The sequence below is a fragment of the Sapajus apella genome, unplaced genomic scaffold (genome assembly GCF_009761245.1).
Source record: "Sapajus apella isolate SASKATOON/1434 unplaced genomic scaffold, GSC_monkey_1.0 scaffold775, whole genome shotgun sequence".
Lineage (NCBI taxonomy): Eukaryota > Metazoa > Chordata > Mammalia > Primates > Cebidae > Sapajus > Sapajus apella.
In genome coordinates, this window is record NW_022437701.1 from 9082 (window position 1) to 29477 (window position 20396).

A 20396-nucleotide genomic window follows, 5' to 3' on the forward strand; every position below is an offset into this window, starting at 1 on the left:
CGTCTGACTTCTGTTGCAAAACTGCCACCGGCTGTAAAGTACTTGACATCTGGATTTTGGAGGGGCCGATCTGTAAGGTCCCTTCTACTTAAGAATACCTTATCTACTGTCTCTATAGAGTTATGCAGGAGAGTTTCTGTTTCCAGTGGGAGCAGAGTAGCAGGGTTGAGAGAGTTTATAGTTTCTAAGGTTATGTGGAGTTTTTACATAAAAGCCCTGATATTGGGTCATTCTAGGATTTGACAACCAATGGTGCCTTCTTTGCTCCATTAGTGTTAAAACAGAGTGTGGTATCCGTACAGTTAACTGCTTTCCCAGAGTTAATTTATCAGCACTGGTAGCAGCAAGAGCCTTGAAACGGGACAGCCATCCCGAGCCGCCGAGTCCAGTTGCTTAGGTAGGCAGGCTATTGGATGATGCCTGATTCCAAGATTGGGTTAAAACTGATGGCCATTCCCTTCTGCTGGTGAACATACAGGAGAATGGGTTCAGTTATGTCTGGCAGTCCTAAAGCAGGTGCCTCAACTAGAGCCTTCCTGATTGTATTAAATGCTTTTTGTTGCTCAGGCCCCCAGATAAAGGGTTTTCTTTTCCCCTCCTTTTGTGGATTTATGTAATTATTTTGCCATTAGTGAGAAATTTGGGATTTAAATATGGCAGAACCCTGTTGCCCCTAAGAACTCTGTGACTTGTTGCTGGGAGGTTGGGGTTACAATTCTACAGACAGCTTCCTTGCATGCACTACCTAACATACGCTGTGTGTGGCTTATGACAAACCCCCAAGTATGTGACTCCTTCACAGGAAATCTAGGTTTTTTTTTTCCTCCTTTTTATATACCCTATACCTTGCGTTCCACAGAAGATGGAGGTTTTGGGTTCCTTCATGGCAATTTTTGATAGTGGGTGCTGCTAGGAGAAGGTCATTTACATACTGCCGAAGGACACAGTTTTTATCTGGCAGGGTGTAAGCATGACGGTCTGATGCTAGGGCCTCACTGAAAATTGTGGGGGAGTTTTTGAACCTTTGGAGAAGCTTGGTCCAAGGATACTGGAGATTTTCCCATTGAAGGGCAAAGATGGGTTGACTGATTGGCATGGGACGAAGGCAGAAGAAAGCATTCTTTTAGTTTAAAACAGTGAACCATACTGCATTGGAGGGAATTAGGGAGAGCAGAGTGTATGGGTTTGGAACTACTGGGTGAATAGTTACTGTTGCTTGGTTTACAGCTCATAGGTTCCGCCCTGGCCTGCAATTATCACAGGTATGGTACGATTTATTACTAGGCAGCTGTTTCTTTGATAAGGGTGGGATGTTCCAGGGCGACTGGCATGGCTCCAAAATGCCGTGTTTATTAGCCACTCTGGATGCTTTGCTACACCTAAAACAGCCTCCTGTGGTATGGGGTACTGGTGTAGCCGGACTGGGGTGACTCCCACTGTTAGTTCTACTGCCACTGGAGTGTGATTCATGGCTAGCTCAGGTGGATTGTTCCCAAAGCCCATACCTTTGGGAATTGACTAATTAATTCTGACAATATAACTTCCTTCATTGGCCCCAAGTTTGCTTTATAGGTCCCTTCATATCCCTAGCAAATAATTGCCACTCAGCTGTGGTACTGTGAAGGTTAAAATCTAAAAGTCCTGTTAAAATCTAAAGTCATGTTATCTTTAGGCTTAAAAGAAATTTAAGAAATTTGTAGTTTTTGGAGCAGATTCCTCCCCAAAAAAGGAACAGGGCAGCTGGGAACATATAAGAGCTTGTGCTACACCAGTGACATATTTTGATTGGCAAAAGAGTTTGTTTTTGTTTGTTTTTACCTGATACTACTATTACCCCAACAGTAGTGGTGTAAGACAGTGACAGTAGTGAAAGGTATTGCATGGGGATAAACCCCATGATCTTTATAGACCGTTCTTTTGGGGCATGCATACTTTCAATGTCCTCTGAAAGGACACACTGCGCATTGATCTCTCTCCAGTCTGAGCCTCTCTTTCTTGCCCTCTTCCACGTCTTCCTCCACATCCTTTCATTATCCCAGCTTTTCTTTCAGCTAAGGCAGCTGCTGGTAAATCTGCCTTTTCCTTTGCCGCACGCCTTGCCCTTCTCTTAGCCCCGGTCCTGTGCAGGGAGGGCGCAAAGCAGCAGAGTGTCTGCAACGCACCTGCCACCTTTCCAATGCTACTACACGATTTGCAAGAAGCAAAGTCATTTGTTAAAATGACTTTAAAGAACCATCTTTATTAAAAAAGATAAAATAGGGCAGGGGAGAAGTGCTGCAGGCTCCAACGTTGCTCCAACATGGGCGTCTCACCCGACTCCTCCCCGCAGCCATTGGCGTCCACTGTCAGGTCTCAATGTTCCTGGGCCTCAGGGCCTTCGTCCTCTCCAATCTAAATGCAGAGACATTTGACATGGACATGTTTTGCAAAATGCAATACGTTCTTATTGACTCTGGTCACCCTGCTGTGCACTAGAGTCAAAACCTCTTCCTCCTGTCTAGCCTTTGGTCCTTTGACCGACACCACCCATTCCCTCCCTCTGCCACTCTCCGGCCCCGGGTCACCATCCATCTACTGGCTACTTCAATGGGGTCAACTGGTTTGCATCACGTGGAATTGGTCTCTCTGAGGTGGTGGAGATGCTGAGTAGCGGGATTTCCTCATTCCACGGTGCACGCATCTATCTAATCCTCACACTGCACCCCATGAATGTACAAGCATGATTTGTCAATTAAAACAATACTAATAAAGACAGGATAAATATAGTAAAATGCAAGAAGTGCGGCTTCACCGCCCCACCTACTTGATTTTATCAGCTGTCCAACTATGTTGGGGCTATCTTATTCATTCTCTTGGGTGGGCACAGGCAGAAGCATCTCATTAGTATTGAAATGCATCTCCTGGCAGCCCTGCGGCAGCCCCAGGTTCTTGTTGTCCGGGCCAACACAGCCTCGGGCTGCCTAGCTTGGAGGACGCTCTGGGTGGTGCTCCGGGTGGAGGAGGAGGCCAAGAGGTCATGCTGGAGGGCTTGTTGAGCCAAATCTTCACTGATGATGGAGCACTTGATGGAGGCTGCGGCCGTGCGGTCACGCTGGAGGGCTTGCTGAGCCAAGGTTTTAAAATCGTCACCACTGCTGATGGAGCTCCCAATGGAGGAGGCCATGAGGTCACGCTGGAGGGCTTGCTGAGCCAAGGTTTTACTGCTGATGGAGCTCCCAAGGGAGGAGGCCATGTGGTCACACTGGAGGGCTTCCTGAGCCAAGGTTTCACTGCCGATGGAGCTCCCAATGGAGGAGGCCATGTGGTCACGCTGGAGGGCTTCCTGAGCCAAGGTTTCACTGCCGATGGAGCTCCCAATGGAGGAGGCAACGCAATCATGCTGGAGGGCTTCCTGAGCCAAGGTTTCACTGCCGATGGAGCTCCCAATGGAAGAGGCCATGTGGTCACGCTGAAGGGCTTGCTGAGCCAAGGTTTCACTGACGATGGAGCTCCCAATGGAGGAGGGAACGCAGTCATGCTGGAGGGCTTCCTGAGCCAAGGTTTCACTGCCGATGGAGCGCCCAATGGAGGAGGCCATGTGGTCACGCTGGAGGGCTTGCTGAGCCAAGGTTTCCCTGCCGATGGAGCTCCCAATGGAGGAGGTAACGGGGTCACACTGGAGGGCTTGCTGAGCCAAGGTTTCCCTGTTGATGGAGCTCCCAATGGAGGAGGCAACACAGTCATGCTGGAGGGCTTCCTGAGCCAAGGTTTCACTGCCGATGGAGCGCCCAATGGAGGAGGCAACGTGGTCACGCTGGAAGGCTTGCTGAGCCACGGTTTCCCTGTTGATGGAGCTCCCAATGGAGGAGGCAACGCGGTCACGCTGGAGGGCTTGCTGAGCCAAGGTTTCCCTGTTGATGGAGCTCCCAATGGAGGAGGCAACGCCGTCATGCTGGAGGGCTTGCTGAGCCAAGGTTTCCCTGCCGATGGAGCTCCCAATGGAGGATGCCACGTGGTCATGCTGGAGGGCTTGCTGAGCCAAGGTTTCTACATCTCCAGAACTGCCGATGGAGCTCCCAAAGGAGGAGTCCATGGGGTCATGCTGGAGGGCTTGCTGAACCAAGGTCTCTAAATCTTCACAATTGCTGATGGTCAGGGAGGCCATGGGGTCATACTGGGGGTCTGGATTAAAACTCTCTGGCTTCCTCTGCAGGCCGGCAGGTGAACTGGAAACTTGAGTGGACAGAGAACAGGTGGGATCCCCAGGAGCAAGGGACTGTAGTGTGTTAGTGGATTGCTTTTTTTTTCTATCTAAAATAAGGTAGGTGGCCATGGGATAATTGAATAAATTTTCTTTAATAGCCTTGGAGACCTTCTCAGCCTGGAATCCCATGGCCACCAAGAGCTGGATTGTTTCAGGGTTTAGGTGGTCCAGGGTTTGCTCTTCATAAGTTGTGAGAGGCAACTCCTGACCGTTGTTCACCCATGGATCTCTCATAACCTCTTCTATTGTGGGCCGCTCCCTGGGGTCAGGTGTTAACAGTTTTTTCACTAGGCTTTCAAGGCCTTCTGAAAAGGAGGCCGGGCAAACGTACGTTCCAGATTTAATTTTTTCTCTGAGGGCCGTAGTACTCACTGAGAAGAAGGGCAGAGCCTTGGCCATCATCTGGTACAAAGTGACGCCTAGGCTCCAAACATCCATGGCGGGGCATTGGTAGCCCTGGCCCAGGAAGACTTCTGGGGCCATGTAGACGTGGGTGCCACAACATGTTCTCAGCTTCTGCCCCTCACGGTAATTTATTGCTAAGCCAAAATCTGTAATTTTTACATTTCCTTCACCGTCCAACAGCATGTTTTCCGGCTTCAGGTCTCTGTGTGCTATTCGTTTTCTGTGGCAGTATTGCATGGCCGACAGCATCTGCTGGAACAAGGCCCGGGCCTCCTTCTCCGTCACGGGGTTGCAGCACATCCACTGGTACAGGTTTCCTCCTGAAGCATACTCCATTATCAGATGACACACGTCTGTGGTGTCAATAACTTGATATAATTGTATTATATTGGGGTGGCGCACAGACTTTAAAATAGTCATGTCTCTCTGGCTAGTGATGACGGAGGAGCCAGTTTTGCGGGTGATTTTCACGGCCACCTGGGTCCTAGTCAGCAAGTGCTGGGCCAGCTTGACCTCACTGAAGGCACCGCGGCCAATGAGGTCCAGCATTTCATAATTCCGTAGCCCCTGGTCAGGTGGGGTGGAGGCCGATCCCTGCCTCATGGTGCCTGACACCTCTCTACACTAACTACCCAACTACTCTACGCTAAAATACTAAGCAACAATACTGACTATACTAGCTATGCTAAAATATTAAGCAACAATACTGACTATACCAAAGTACGCTAAAATACTAAGCAACGCTACTGACTATACGAACTACGCTAACAGTGCTAACTAGAAAAACACACCAACGCCCCTCACACAGAAGCCCTCCCCCACCCCAAACACCCCCCACACCCAACCCCCTTCACACACAGATACACACACGCGCACGCGCGCACGCACACACACACGCACGCACGCACACCCACACACACGCGCGCACACACACACACACACACACACACCCACACACACACACACACACACACACACCACAACTCGCAATCGCTAAACTGGTCTGAGTCCACAGGTCACCAAAGAAGCTTCCAGGGATATATCGGACCAAAAACCATGACCCAGCCAGGGCCTTATATAGGCCCTGTGTGTGATTCCATCACAAAGGCTTTTCATGAGTTCAGAGCAAAGCAGGGGCCAGTCATGGCTGGGGATCATTCACAGAGGTTTTCTCACTTTTGGTCCCCAAAACATCTTCCTCTTTTAAAAAGAAAAGTGCTTTTGTCTAGGTGGGTTATAGAGATTGATATTGTTTCCTAGCTATTTAAACTGATACAGCACTTCAACAGCATTTTCATTTGTAGTTTCTTTTTCTATAATTTTTTATTATACTCTTAAGTTCTGGGGTACATATGTAAATTGTGCAGGTTTGTTCCATAGGTTTACATGTGCCATGGTGGTTTTCAATCATTTGTAATTTCAAAATCTGAAACAGCTTTTGGATTCTGAAGATCTCCTAATGTCTACATGCAAAATATTCAATTCCTTTTCTTTCATCTCTGAATGGTTGGTCTCAACCATTGAGAAGGGAGAGAATATTTTCCTTTCCTTGTAGGGTTTTTCCTTCCTCATGTGGTTGAGATTATGTAATGGACACAGAGGAAACAGACACATCCTACCCTCCACGAGCCCATAGCCTCGTCAGGAAGGCCCCCCAGCCATGAAGCTCCTTCAGCGTGAGGAGCACCAGGTGAAGTGGGGGCCAGAGAAGGGTGGCCTGGGCCGCAGGTGGGCGCTGGTGAGGGAGGAAGCGGGGCTTTCTGGAGGCCAGTGCGCTGAGCCCTGCGGTGTGAGGAGGGGTCGCCTAAGTGAGTAGGGACAAGGGCAGGAGGGTAGCCTCTGCGAAGGCCCAGGATGGCCCAGGGTGGCTCTCTGGAGGGATGTGCTGTTCTGAACGAGTGACTGGGGCCAGGTTGGGAGCGCTCGAGTCCCAGGACAGAGGCTGAGGCTGTATTCCAGGGTCGGGGGCTGTGGAACAGTTCTGAGCCCCTCGCTGGGCCACAGCCCTCAGACCCTGACTCTGCTCCTGACCTGGGAGTGGGCTCAACTGAACTTCGCCTCCTCACCAGCCTCGCTGCCTCCAGCCTCCCCCACCCAGGCCCCTCCTTTCAGGCTCTCAGAGAGATCCAAGGAAAAGCCACCTCTGGCCTCCACCACCCACCTGCTAGCCCTGAGACCTTCAAGGAGAAGCCCTCCCTGTCCACCAGGGCTCGCCTGGGCAGCCTGTTCTCCCCACGGCCCTGCCTTACAGACCACGCTGTGTGCCCGGGTGGGTCAGGCCATCATGTTTCCTACACACAGTCCCCACTGCCTGGAGTCCCCCCTTACTCTCCTGCACTGGGTGCCCTCCTGTCCCTTCAGTCCCAGCTCAGGTATCTGGCACTCTGGGGAGCATCCCCGAGCCCCGGACACAGAGGAGCCTCTTCTGCCCTGGATCCCAGAACTGCTTCTGCTTTCCTTCTGCCACGGTGCAGAAACCTCTACCCGCCCCCCACACGCGCACACGCACGCTCATACTCACACCTCGCACACACTTGCCACCATCTGGGGACACGGATTTCTGCCTGCTGGACTGCGCTTCTCCCACCCCAGCCTTTCGGGGGCCCCAGGTAGAGGTGCTGCTATTAATAGCAGGGGCCCCATAGGTGCACTGGAGGTGGGGAAGGGAAGGGCTCCCCAGGAACAGCCCTGCATGGATGATAGCCACCCCACAGAGGGCATGGCCACCTGGAAACGTAGGTCTTTCTACATTTAGGTGGAGGCAGCAGGCACAGGCTGGAAGGAGAAAGTGGGGCTGGATTCCCAGGGTTCCTAAATGCCAGGATGAGGTGCTTCTATTGCCTCCTGGGGAGCAAGCTTTGGAAGAGACTGAGGCCCATGAGGGCAGCACTGGAGAGGCTGGTCTGGAGGGAGATGGCCCCTAAAGGGGCACACCTGTGCCTGTCCCTGTTGGCTCAGCCCTCACTGGCACCAGGAATCCCTTGGTCGGGAATGGGGGGACATCATGGCCTTCCGCCTGGAGCCTGATCACCCTGACATGTTCCCCCCAGGATTCTGCACTATTTTCTCCTTTTTTTTTTCGAGACAGAGTCTCACTCTGTCACCCAGGCTGGAGTACAATGGCGTGATCTCAGCTCACTGCAACCACTGCCGACTTGGTTCAAGTGATTCTCCTGCCTCAGCTTCCTGAGTATCTGGGATTACAGGCGTGCACCACCACGCCCAGCTCATTTTTTGTATTTTTAGTGGAGACGGGGTTTTGCCATGTTGGCCAGGCTGGTCTTGAACCCCTGAGCTGAAGTGATCCTCCCACCTTGGCTTCCCAAAGGGCTGGGATTCCAGGTGGGAGCCGCCGCACTTGGCCTGCTCCTGCTCTTCCATCCGTGCATTGGAGTCGCCTCTCCCTGTGGGCAGCTGCTGCACCCTGAGTGCCTGGCACATCTGTGGCCCCGAGGAGGTGCTCAAACACGAGACTCCCTGGGAGCCTCGGATCTGGGTGCTCCCTTGTGTGACACGAGGCAGGAAGCAGAGCTCTGTGGGTCATGTGCTGCCCTAGGGGATGAAGGCTGTCCTTGTTCTCTTGTGAGCCAGGCTTGGCCACTCTTCCATGGGACCCACCCCCACTGCCTAGCCTGGCCGGCAGCGGCCTTCCTGTCCCTGCCAGGAGTGGTATCTGCCACATGCTCTGAAGCTGGCCCTTTGCTGTGAGGTCTTGAAGGGCAGGGTGTGTGTGAGAGTCGCCCACCACTGGGGCCTGGTAGGATGGGGAGACATCTAAGCGGGACTGCTGCCAACCCCCTCCTGGGTCTGGAGTGGAGGCCGGCAACTCACTCTACCTTGAGGGGCTGATGGGAGGCCTCAAAGAAGTCTTGGCCATTCCACTGGGTTCAGGAGCACCAGGGGCTTATCAGGGTTTGTGGCTGGGAGCAAGGCCAGGCCCTGGGGCTTCTGGGCCTGCTCTTCTTGAAGGGCGGCCTGCAGGATGGCCTGGTATTGGCCCGTGGGTGTCCCATGGCCTCCTGCATCTGATGGCCTTGCCCTTGCCCTTCAGCATGACCTTCCAGTGCCTTCATCGGCCTCCACAGAGCTCGTCCTGGTAGAGGACGTGAGGGTGAGCCTGGAAGAGGTGACCATCTACGACCGTCTTGGCTTCCAGATACAGCCCTTGCCCTGCCAGCTACCTGGGTAAGACCCTCTTGTGCCTGGGGGACCCCCTCGCCCTCCAACACACACACAGCCCAACTCTCCCTGAATCTGCCTCCTGCAGGTGGAGCTCCACCTCAGGAAAGACTCGGGTGACTTCTTCCTCAACACCAGTGCTGCGGACGACATCAAGACGGCCTACCAGGAAACCAGGGCCAGCGCCATGGTAAGTTTGGGTCATTGGTCCCCGGGGTGATTTTCATTCTTCATCTGGGCCATCGTGATGTTCATAGATTGGTATTTTAAAAGCTGTCACTTAATCTCATCAGCTATAAGTAGCAAAGCTGTCAGAGTCTCTGATTTATTCTGCAACTTTAGTCATTTCCATGCTACCTTGTGATTTTTTTTAATTTTTGAGACAGAGTCTCACTCTGTTGCCTGGGCTGGAGTGCAGTGGCAGGATCCTAGCTCACTGCAGCCTTCACCTCCTGGGCTTAAGTGACCCTCCCAACTCAGCCTCTGGAGTAGCTGTGACTACCGCCACCCGGCGGTGCACACCACCACACCCGGCTAATTTTTGTATTTTTTGTAGAGATGGGATCTTGCCATGTTGCCCAGGCTGGTCTCAAACTCCTGGGCTCAAGAGATCCACCGGCCCTGGCCTCTCAAAGTGCTGGCATTCCCGTTGTGACCCTCCGCACCCAGGCTACCTTGATGATTTTCATTCCACGTCCACAAACTACCCACACTGTTACCTAGTGGTTTCCTTTCTGTCAGTCTTTTCATTAAGATTAAAATGTTATTACATAAGCAGCACTCTAACAACAATAAAGAAAATGGCTTTTAAAGAGGCCGCACCTTTCTCTGTTTCCCCATTCCCTCTCCCTATTCTTGCGAGTGTTGACTTATCTGTGCTCGTGGCATGGAAGAATTTAGTGTTCTGTTTTCCACGATCTTATTCTGTTCTCACTTTTTCTATTTCCCCGTGTTGATAGGGAGGCTGGCTGATGATTTTTATGTCGTCATTTGTACTTTTGCCATTCTTTTCTAATCAGAGCGTTTGGAAGGCCAAAGTGTTTTTGTTCTTCCAAAAATATAGGGAAGAATAGAATGAAAAGAGTAAAAACAAACACTATCAGACACGTCTGCATATCTGCACGATGGGTTATGATGAAATCACAAATACAGAACTTACTTTAGAAGGGAGCTCTTACTACTGAAAGTGTAATAAACCCTCTCTAAGTCATCGACCCAAGGCAGCCCAAAGCCGATTGGTTTGATACAACAATGGCAGTGACACCCACCCCAGCATGTCGTTAAACCACTGCTGTGCTGTGGCCTTTGAGCTGCTGTGAGCCCAAGACCTGCTTTCCTCTGTTAAAAGGGGCGGTTCCACGTGCTTGAGGGGTGTGGCAGTCAGGCCAGCTTCAGAGACTTTCTCCGGACCCAGCGAGGCCTGGGTCGATCCGGTGCTCGGTGTGTGGTGGGGACTCAGATGGTGCAGCGCTGTGGGTGGGCTAGAGGTGCCCTGACCGTGGGTCTCCTGCCGTCCTGATACTCGGGTTTGCTCTTGGCTTTGCCTGGTTCATGGAGGTAGCCCTTGAGGGCTCGCAGCAGCAGGAAACAACTTCCTGGCTTGAGGAGAGGCCAAAGTCGGAGTTCACCTTTGCAGTGACCACGTCCCAGAGTCTCCTTTCAGAAATACACCCAGGGCGCCTTTCTCTGCCTTTTTGCACCTACTGACTGTCTTCACATAGACCGTCACTAAATTAACTTCCTCTAGGGCACGATAGGTGTAAAGTCGGTGAGGGAAAGCAGCAGGGTGTGAGGAACACAGCTGGGTGCTGTGCTGAACGGACCTGGCCCCAAGGTCCAGTGTCGGGAGTAACGGGGAGGTGGAGACGGTGGCAGACGAGCACACTGGCCAAGTCTAAGGGCAGCCACCATGCACCTCTAGCTGATTTCTCTTGTTGTTTTTAATCACATCTGTGCCGAGGTCATTCACATACCATGCAATTCACACACCTAAAGCATGCAGTTCAGGGCTTTTTAGTACATTTTAGAACATTCACAGAGTTGGGAACCATCACCAAGCACATCCTCCCCTTCGCTCCCCTCCCCTCTCCTTCCCTCCCCTCTCCCTGCTATCCCTTCCCTTCCCTTTGCTTTCTTTTCTTTTCTTTCCAGGGTGTCACTCTGTAAGCCAGGCTGCAGTGCAGTGCTGCCATCTCAGCTCACTGCAACCTCTGCCTCCCAGGCTGAAGCCATTCTCCCACCTCAGCCTCCTGACTAGCTGGGATTACAGGTGTGCACCACCACAGCCAGCTAATTTCTCAATTTTTTTTTTTTTTTTTTTTGCAGAGACAGGGTTTCACCATGTTGCCCAGGCTAGTCTAAACCTCCTGAGCTCAAGCAATCCACCAGCCTCGACCTCCCAAAGTGCTGGGATTACAGGCGGGAGCCACTACTGTGCCCGGCCAGACCAGGCACTTTCTAGACCTTCCTGAAAGCTGTGTCTTGGATTTTGCTTTCCTCTACTGCTAGGTGAGGTCCATGCAGCTACCCATGATTGACTCTGAAAGTTGTTGATACATGACAGTGCACTGAGAGAGTTCACACCTCACAGTGAATTTATGAAATGTGAGCATAAATTAAATAACTGGTTTCATTGGCCCTCCATATATCTTTCTTTCTAAAATTCTTAATAAAGTACGGTTATTCTGTATGCCAATGCATACAGATTTTAACATTTGGATATATGTTGCTTTGAAAACTAGGATATGTTTTCTAATGTTCTTTCATTGACTTTAACTCCTAACATTCAGCGTAAATATGAGTTATGAATCCCAGTGTGTACCTGAGCCTCGCTGTCCCTCCCCGAGCCCCACACGCTGCCCTGGGCCCTTCTTTGGCAAGTGGACAGATGAATGGGAGCCGCTGGGGGCGGGAGCGCTGGACTGGGAATCAGATTTGGAGTATAATCCAAACGCCCACGGGCCCAGCGCTTCTCAATAGCTCAAAGCTGCCCCAGCCGGTTTCCACAACAACCTCAAATCAGACAATGCTCCTTAGTTGGCCAGAGCCTGTTAGGAAAGGTCAAAGGGGGTGGGGGGCGGGGCCAAAAGTAATGGTGATGTCATAGTGACAGGCTGAAGAGGAAGCCAGAGTTTTCCACTTCAGGTGATGGTATCGGTGGTGGCACTTCCAGAGGGGGCACAGCAGTTTGGCAGAGGGACAGACTCAGAGGGGCTCTTGGGGAGCTCAAGTGGGGCCCACAGAGACCTTCTCTCTGGGGTTGCAAACTGGCATTGCGTGGAGGGAGAGTCAGTATTGACACCCGGGGAGCCTCACCCCCAAAGTGCATTTTAAGGACAGCAGCACACTGGGGAGACAAGGGCCCCGCAACACTCCCACCCTCTCCCCAGCCCGCTTCTTGCTTCCTGGTCCTGCTCTTTATTGGGGACGGAGAATCTTATCTGACTGGTGGAGCTCCAGGACGGTCCCTCCTTAGCCAGCATCAGTAGTGGGCAGGGTCACCGCATGTTCAAGGCTGTGCACACCGAGCCCCGGCCATGCACGAGGGCGGGGCCTTCTGGACCTTCCTCAGGCTCCCTAGGGACCCACGGGGGAAGCTCCCTGATGGGTGCTGATGGGTGTCTATACCAACAGATTCACTGCCTGGCACAGAAACACAGGGTTCCTGGGAAGCTGGAACCTGCCTTATGAAAGCCCCCATTCCCATCACCCCCTCCATCCCTCAGGGCTGCTGTATCTTGCCATCAACCCTTTCCTCACATCCAGGACACCTGCCTATTTCAAAAGCACCCCTTCAAGCTGGGCCTGGCTGAAGGCTCACTCCTCCGTCAGGCCTCTGAGGGGACTGCTTGGTGCCGCTGTTATCAAAAAGGGGAAGCCGTCACAGCAGAAAGGCCAATGCCACACTATTCAGCCAGGAACCCAGCAGCACAAGTGGCCCCCTCAGGTGCTTTGAGGGCCACATCCCCGCCACTGTGACCCCAGCAGAGTCTGGTTCCCAGGGCTTCTCCTCCTGGGAACCCCTCAGCATGATTAACATGGGCAGACGGGACCTGAAGGGGCTGTTTGGTCCTCCTGAAAATGCTCACCAGGCAGTGTGAGTGTGGGGAGGCCATGCGCAATGTGTGGGACCCTGTCCTGCACCCACTCAGAGCCTCAGCCCTTCAGAGCCACTGGGAATGATTTGCTGCGGGTGGGGTCACCCTGATGCTTCTCTGAGGTCTCTTTTCCTTTCAGTTTTTCTGAGTAACTTCGAGGACGACGTGACTGCATGCCGAATAAACTAGGGTGTGCACAGACCCCGTCCTGTGCAGGGAGGGAGCAAAGCAGCAGTGTCTGCCACCCACCTGTCACCTTTCCAACGCTACTACGAGATTTGCCAGAAACTGTTGTTTATCAGAAATCATCTTAATTTAAAAAAATAGAGCAGGGCAGGGGAGAAATGCTGTAGGCTCCGATGTTGCTGGGTATGTGGCAGCGTGGGCATCTCACCCAACTCCTCCCCACAGCCGATGGCGTCCACTGTCAGGTTTCAATGTTCCTGGACCTCAGGGCCTTCATCCTCTCCAGTCTAAACGCAGAGACATTTGACATGGACTCCCTCGGGTGTTTTGCAATATGCAGTACATTTCCATAGACTCTGGTCACCCTGCTGTGCACTGGATGTTAAAACCTGTTCCTCTTGTCCATGTGAGACTTTGGTCCTTTGACCGACAACCCCCTAACTCCTCCCTGTACTGCTCCCCAGCTCCTGTCACCATTGATCTGCTCGAGACTTCTATGAGGTCTACCTTTTCTGATCAACATTTCCGTGACATCATGTGGAATTGGCCTTTCTGAGGTGGTGGAGATGCTAAATAGCAGAATTTCATGATTCTACAGTGCACACATCTATCTAATTTTCACATTCTACCCCATAAATGAATACGAACATGATTTGCCAATTAAAACAATACTAATAAAAACATAATATATAAAATGCAGAAAGTGCGGCCTGACCGTCCCACCTACTTGACTTTTGGCTTTACCACAGCCATCTAACTACTTTGTTGGGGCAAGCTTATTTGTAAGAATTTTCTGTGCTGGGCACAAGCAAAGCATTTGTAGAAGAAATGAAAGGCACCTTTGGTAGCCCTGTGGCAGCCCCAGTTTCTTGTCGATGAGGCTGACTTCACCGCCTCTGGCTGCCCAGATTGGAGGAAGCTGGCAGGTTGTTGGTGGACCAAGGTTTTTTCAGGGTCTCTTCTACTACTGCTGGTGCTCTGGGTAGAGGTGCCCACAGGGTCATGCTGGGAGCTTCACTAAAACTGTCCGGCTTCCTTTACAGGCTGGTAGGTGCACTGGCAGGAATGGTGGTCTTCTGCCCTGACTTCCCCAGGCAGCTGGATGTTGAATGTGTGACAAGTTGGCTCGCTGTGAGCCTGCTTTGGTGGGAGAGGGAAGGTGGAAACTTCAGCAGATGGAGAAGGAGAGGTGGGAACCCCAGGAGGAAGGGATAGTTCTCAGATGGTAGAGTGCTTCCTCTTTTGTGCTTTAAAATGAGGTAGATGGCCATGGGATAGTTGAATTTTCTTTCTACAATTGACACGGAGATGCTGTCAGCTTGGAATCCCATGGCCACCGTGAGCTGGGTTGTTGGGGATCGGGTGGTCCAGGAGTGGCTCTTTGAACTATGTCAGTTGTATCTTCTGGCCACTGTTCACCCACGGGTCCCTCATCAATTGTTCCAGTAGGGACTGCTCCCTAATGTTTAGGGATTTGTTAATAAATCTTTCAATTTGAAGAGGAAAAAATGGTGGGGAATAGTATTGTCCTGTGATAACTTTTTTCCTGAAGTCTGCCAGGTTCCCTGAGTAGAAGGGCAGGGCCTGGCCACCATGGAATAGAGAATGACATGGAGGCTCCATAGGTCCATGGCGGGGCACTGGCACCCCTGGCCCAGGAAGAGTTCTGGGCCAGGAATGGGGCCTTCTGCCCTGACTTCCCACTCTCTTCGGGCAGCCAAAAATTAAGTGTCAACGGCTGGCTTCCTTGGAGCCATCTTGGGTTCCACAGGGAAGGTGGACTTTGTCAGGTGGGGAAGAACAGTTGGGACCCCAAGGAGGAAGGGACTGTGCTTAAATGATGGAGTCCTTCCTCCTCTGTACTTTTCCATAGGCCAGGATTAGGTAGGTGGCCATGGGATAATCATATACATATTTTTTGTTGGGGAAATATTGATTCTGAGATGTGTGCTGCCTGGAATCCCGTGGCCACCATGACCAGGGTTGTAGGGGGCACAGGTGCCAAGGGTCTCTGGTGTCAGCAGTGTCTCTTGGCCGCCATTGACCCAGGGGGTCCCACGTCAGCTGGTTTAGCGGGGGCTGTTTCCTGGGGTCAAGGCTGAGGAAGTGTTTTACTAGTGTTTCCTGTGGAAACAAAAAAATAGGTGGGGAGTGATATTGTGATATAGCCTGAGGTGGGAAGGGACCGCGGGTGGGGCTGGAAGTTCTTTCGGCCTCCCTGGCAGAGATAACAGAGAGTGGTCGGCTTGGCCAAGCTTCTTCAATGACTGGCTGTGATGTGGAGGAGAAGGCCAGCCCCCAGAGCAGGAATGCCTTCCCTGGGCTCCTATCCTTGCAGAAGAGCCCACCGCCATCCTCCCCTCACAGCCTCCTTCACTGCAGCCTGCGGGAGGCGAGTGACCTGGGGGATCTGTGCCCCAGGGGCAAACCTGTGGGCTCTGGCCCCACCCCGGAGAAACATTCACAGCCTCTCAGGAGGAAAGCCCTGCTGCAGGAAGACTCTAGGGCAGGGCCCAGCTGCGGGTCCTGGACTATAGGTGACAGTAGCCCAGGCTCCAAACTCTCTGGGCCTAGGGGCAGTTCCCTTCCCTAGTTATAACAGATTCTCACCCCGCCCTGCCCTACTGCCCGCCCCACGGGGAAGTGGCCCAGGAGTGGATGCGTGGACAGGCATCCTGGTGTCTCCAGTCGGGGCCAGCCTGGACAGCACGGCCCCTGGGGGGCAGAGAGGGCGCACGGGGCAGGCACCGGGCTCCAGGGCAGCCCCTGACAGGCGGTGGCCGCCTCGGCCATGGGTCTCCATGGAGACGGGGCGGGGCCAGGCGGCGGAGGGGGCGGGAGGGGGGGTGGAACTTGGTTTCCAACGGCCATCGGCCCCGCCCAGCCTGGGCAAAGAGACCCAGCATGGCCTGGGAAGTAGAGACAGGGACTCTCAGGCAGAACCTGACCTCAGCGGGCGTCCGGGGCCACCTCCTTCCAGGCGCTGCTGCGCAAGGACGGGCGCCCTCTTTGGGTTCCACTCCCGCTCCGCTTAACGCCTCCAAAGGCCTCACCCGGGTCCTCTCTCTGCTGGGTTCCCAGGGGCCTCAAAGCGCTGGCCCAGCCGCGGGGTCACTTCCTTGAGCCACCCGACCTTCCCATGGGTCCTTTGGAGGCCTGGGTTTTGGAGTTTGTCCTTCCTAAGTGCCGCCCGCCCGGACGCGGCTGCCCCAGGACCACAGCTGACCGAGTGTGGCCACATCGCCTGTGGCCCACCCATCAAGGGCACAGGCCACAGGAGCCCCAAAGCGCAGTGGCCTGCCTGGCCCCGGGCTGACCCTCGGACTGGGGAGAGGCCACTAACTCAGGTCCTCTCCCCTTCCTCAAGGCTTCTTCCTCACCTGGGGTGAAGGGCTCCCAATCTCAGCACCTCAGGGACCTTCCTGTTTCACTTATACCAACAAATAATCATTCGGTGTGCTGGGACAGAGAAGACAGACACGCTGGCCCCCTGAGTGGGGTGGGCAAAAGAAACTGGTCTATAAGTGCAGAAAATTCCCAATAGGGACAGGGGCTAGGAAGGAAACACCAGGAAAATTGAGGATGGAAGATGGGCTGACCCTACTAGGACAGCAAGGTCGGGGGAGGGGGTGTGAGCCAGGCAGGCAGGACCCAGACACCGTCTGATGGGTGCCGGGGTAGGACCCACGGAGGCTCTGAGGAAGCCCTGGGCCTCAAAAGATGGGGAAACAGGAGGACCCACGTGGAGGCTTTCACAACCTTCTAGGGCACGGACAGTGCAAAACGGCTCAGGCCAGAGTTTGGTTTAAGTTTTGGAAGGGTGCTGAGTCCCTCATGCTTTTCTTGAGGCTAAAGGGATCCAGCTCCTTAGATCCTTTTCCACATGGTTCTGGGGCCCTGGCTACATGGACAGCCTTCTGTTGGTTGTCGTCTGTGGCCAGGCAGGGGGCATGGGGCCGCCTGACCCTTCCTTGGCCAAGCGGACAATGAAGGGAACCTCTGGAGCAGGATGGCTGGACTGGGAATTAGACTTGGAGTGTAATCCAAATGTCCCATGGGCCCCACCTCTTTTCTGGAGCTCGGTTTCTTCAAGAAAAATGAGGACAAGGGACGGCAAGACCAGCTCTCAGGACCCTTGCCATCTACCTCCTGATGCTTTTACATGGTTCTCAGGGGCTGCCATTTTCAGGAAGAATTCTTGGGTTATAGGAAAGTGAAGGGAGGAAATGTGTTTTGAGTGGCCCTTAGCTCAGGCTTTAGACTAGGTGTTGGTTTGGTTGGTTTGCTTTTCCTCCTGCCCTACACCCCTTCACAAAACCTGAGACCTGGCTATGGCAGGGACTGAGTCTCAAGTTTCTAGATTTTCACCATTCCGTGTTGCACAAAACAAGGTCTGAGGGGAAAGGAGACAGATATTAGCAAGTATATAAAAGATAATTGGCCAGGCATGGTGGCTCATGTCTGTACTCCCAGCACTTTGGGAGGCTAAGGCAGGCAGATCACCTGAGGTCAGGAGTTCAAGACCAGCCTGGCCAACATGGTGAAACCCTGTCTCTACCAAAAATACAAAAATTAGCTGGGCGTGGTGGTGCGTGCCTGTAGTCCCAGCTACTTGGGAAGCTGAAGCAAGAGAATGGCTTGATCCCGCGAGGCAGAGGTTGCAGTGAGCTGATATCACACCACTGCACTCCAGCCTGGGAGACAGAGTGAGCCTCCATCTCAAAAAAAAATAAAAAGATAATCTAACCAGAGAAAACCTAGAAAAGGAATCAGGATGAAGGGATTAGGAAGAGGAGGGGGAGAGGGAGTTGGGGGTGGGGCTGGGACAAACAGAAAGGAGGTGGGGGAGGGGACCAGGGAAATAAAATCTAAGGACAGTGGGGACCAGAGTCACAGCCTTAGCGGGGCCTCAGAAAAGCAGCAAGGTTGGAAAGGTGGAGAGAGGACTGCAGTGATCTTGGTGGGGAGGAAGGGGGAGGTGTCAGGGCAAAGGAAGCAGGGAACAGGAAGAAGAGTCAGTGCCCTGGCCAGGTGGCCGCCATTGCTACCATTTTCCTTTCCCCTGTCATCATGATGCCCCTCGGCTTTCTGCCCGCCCTTCTTTAGTAATAGGCATTGGCAACTAAGGAGCAGAGTCTGATTTGCGGTTGCCGAGGAAACCATCAGGGGCAGCTGTGAACCCACCAGGCTTGTCCAGTAGGAGTTCAGGATCCCCAAATTGGATGAGCAAATAAGCTTAGCGAGTGACAGTCCAACGAGTTTTCCCCAGAGTCCTTAGGTCCTTTCCACATGGTCACAGTAGGCATCCACTGCAGGCATCCACTGCCCCTGCGGGTCCCCAGGTCTGCTCTGCTGGGCAGCCTCGGGGACCCAGGGATGCACTTTTGATCCTCTGCAGACACACCTCGGGCTTGAATCCCATCTCACCCATTCCATGAATATTGATTAAAGGCCTACTGAGTGTGATGCCTGTGTGGCAGTGGGGGAGTCAAGGTCCTTGCTCCAGTGGGGGTGATAGGCACAAAACAGGAGGACTTCAGAACCCGAGAAGGGAGACAGGTGGCTGGGCAGCACGGGGCAGCCTGGGAGGGGTAAACGGCAAATGCTTTGCCGTCGGTTCCTGGCTGGATATCACTGGAGATGCTACCCGCTCGCTCTCCAGCCTGGGTTTCCTCACCTGAATGGTGGGACTGGAGCCCCCCACTGCCCCACTGTCTGAACCCCCTGTCTGTGTTGCCTCTAGGGACCCCACCCTGCTCAGTCCTGCTCCCTGTCTCCATGGCTGTCAGTCCCTCCTGAAAAGAATGTCCCCACAAAAGGAGGCCACCGGCCACAATGGGAAATGGAAAAAGCAAAGGATGCCCAGCCTGTACCGAGGGCTGCATGGCTCCTGAAGCCGGCCTGGTGGACACTGGAGGGCGCTTTCTGTCTGTGGGTTTTATCCTGGTGCCTGGAGTCCCTTCCCTGTGGTCTCTTGACACAGCCCAGCTCTCTGGGCCTGGAGCCCTGACTTCTGGAGAAGAGATATCAAGCTCTACCACCGGGCACAGGTCACAGACAACTCTGCCCTTGTCCGATGCCAGTGGAAGCCGGGCCGGGGGAAGGTGCCCTCTCACAGAGCTGGCACTTCCAGGGGGACACAGTAGAAAGGCAGAGGGACAGACTGCCAGGGACTTGGGAGCTCAAGTGGGACCCCCAGGGACCCTCTCTCTGCAGTTGCAAAGCAGCATTGGGTGAAGGGAGATTCAGCATTGTCATCTAAGGGACTCTTAGCTCCAAAGTGAATTTTAAGAACAGGGGTACACTGGCAAGAGAAGGGACCCCACACACTCCCACCCTCTCCCCAGCCCACCTCTTGCTTCCTGGTCCTGTCCTCTTCAGGGGAAGAAGAATCTTATCTGATTGGTGGAACTCCAGGACTGTCCCTGGGCACCATCAGTAGTGAGCTGGGTCACCGCATGTTCAAAGCTGGGCACACCCAGACCCGGCCATGCACGTGGGTGGGGCCTCCTAGACCTTCCTCAGGCTCCTTAGGAACCCACAAGGAAGCTCCCTGATGGGTGCTGATGGGTGTCTGCACCCATAGATTCACTGCCTGGCACAGAAACACCGGGTTCCTGGAAAGCTGGAAACTGCCTTGTGAAAGCCCCTATACCCATGCTCCTTCTCCATCCCTCAGGGCTGCTGCTATGTTCTTGCCATCAACCCTCCCCAGCACCCAGCACGCCTGCCTCGCCCAGAAGCACCCCTTCATCCTGGGCCTGGCTGAAGGCTCACTCCTCCATCAGGTCTCTGAGGGGACCACTCCATGCCACTTTTAGCAAAAGGGGAAACCATCACAGCAGAAAGGCCAATGCCACACCAGACAGCCGGGAGCTGGGCAGCACAAGTAGCCCCTCAGGCGCTTTGGGGACCACACCCCTGCCACTCTCACCCCAGCACAGTCTGGTTCCCAGGACTTCTCCTCCTGGGAACCCCTCAGCGTGATTAACACGGGCAGATGGGACCTGAAGGGGCCGCTGGTCCTCCTGAAAATGCTCACCAGGCAGTGTGAGTGTGGGGAGGCCATGCGCAATGTGTGGGACCCTGCCCTGCGCCCGCTCAGAGCCTCAGCCCTTCAGAGCCACTGGGAATGATTTGCTGTGGGTGGGGTCACCCTGTTGCTTCTCTGAGGTCTCTTTTCCTTTCAGTTTTTCTGAGTAACTTCGAGGACGACGTGACTGCATGCCGAATAAACTAGGGTGTGCACAGACCCCGTCCTGTGCAGGGAGGGAGCAAAGCAGCAG

The 20396-nt window shown here is 53.5% G+C and overlaps 1 protein-coding gene across 4 annotated transcripts; it reads left to right on the top strand.

The window, feature by feature from the left end:
- Positions 1 to 5564: 5564 nt before the first annotated feature.
- LOC116546332 (nuclear pore membrane glycoprotein 210-like) lies at positions 5565 to 13276 on the top strand. 4 transcript variants are annotated; one of them, XM_032272630.1, is made up of 4 exons: positions 5568 to 6338; positions 8700 to 8833; positions 8916 to 9000; positions 9063 to 9911. In XM_032272630.1, exons 1-4 carry the CDS (start codon positions 6309 to 6311, stop codon positions 9189 to 9191), a joined length of 378 nt encoding a protein of 125 aa, XP_032128521.1. In that variant the 5' UTR covers positions 5568 to 6308; the 3' UTR covers positions 9192 to 9911. The 4 variants fall into 4 exon arrangements, 3 of the variants coding, with proteins under 3 accessions (XP_032128521.1, XP_032128522.1, XP_032128523.1); XR_004266676.1 differs by adding an exon at positions 12461 to 12545 and having other exon boundaries at positions 5565 to 6338; positions 8700 to 10449; XM_032272631.1 differs by lacking the exons at positions 5568 to 6338; positions 9063 to 9911 and adding an exon at positions 13064 to 13276 and having other exon boundaries at positions 7917 to 8833; positions 8916 to 9017.
- Positions 13277 to 20396: the final 7120 nt, after the last annotated feature.

Bases quoted from the DNA above. Each gene is read 5' to 3' on its own strand.
- LOC116546332 (XM_032272630.1), top strand. From the start codon at position 6,309: ATGAAGCTCCTTCAGCGTGAGGAGCACCAG. The intron at 6,339-8,699 runs GTGAAGTGGGGG...CTTGCCCTTCAG, and splicing joins TTCAGCGTGAGGAGCACCAG to CATGACCTTCCAGTGCCTTC. The intron at 8,834-8,915 runs GTAAGACCCTCT...TGCCTCCTGCAG, and splicing joins TTGCCCTGCCAGCTACCTGG to GTGGAGCTCCACCTCAGGAA.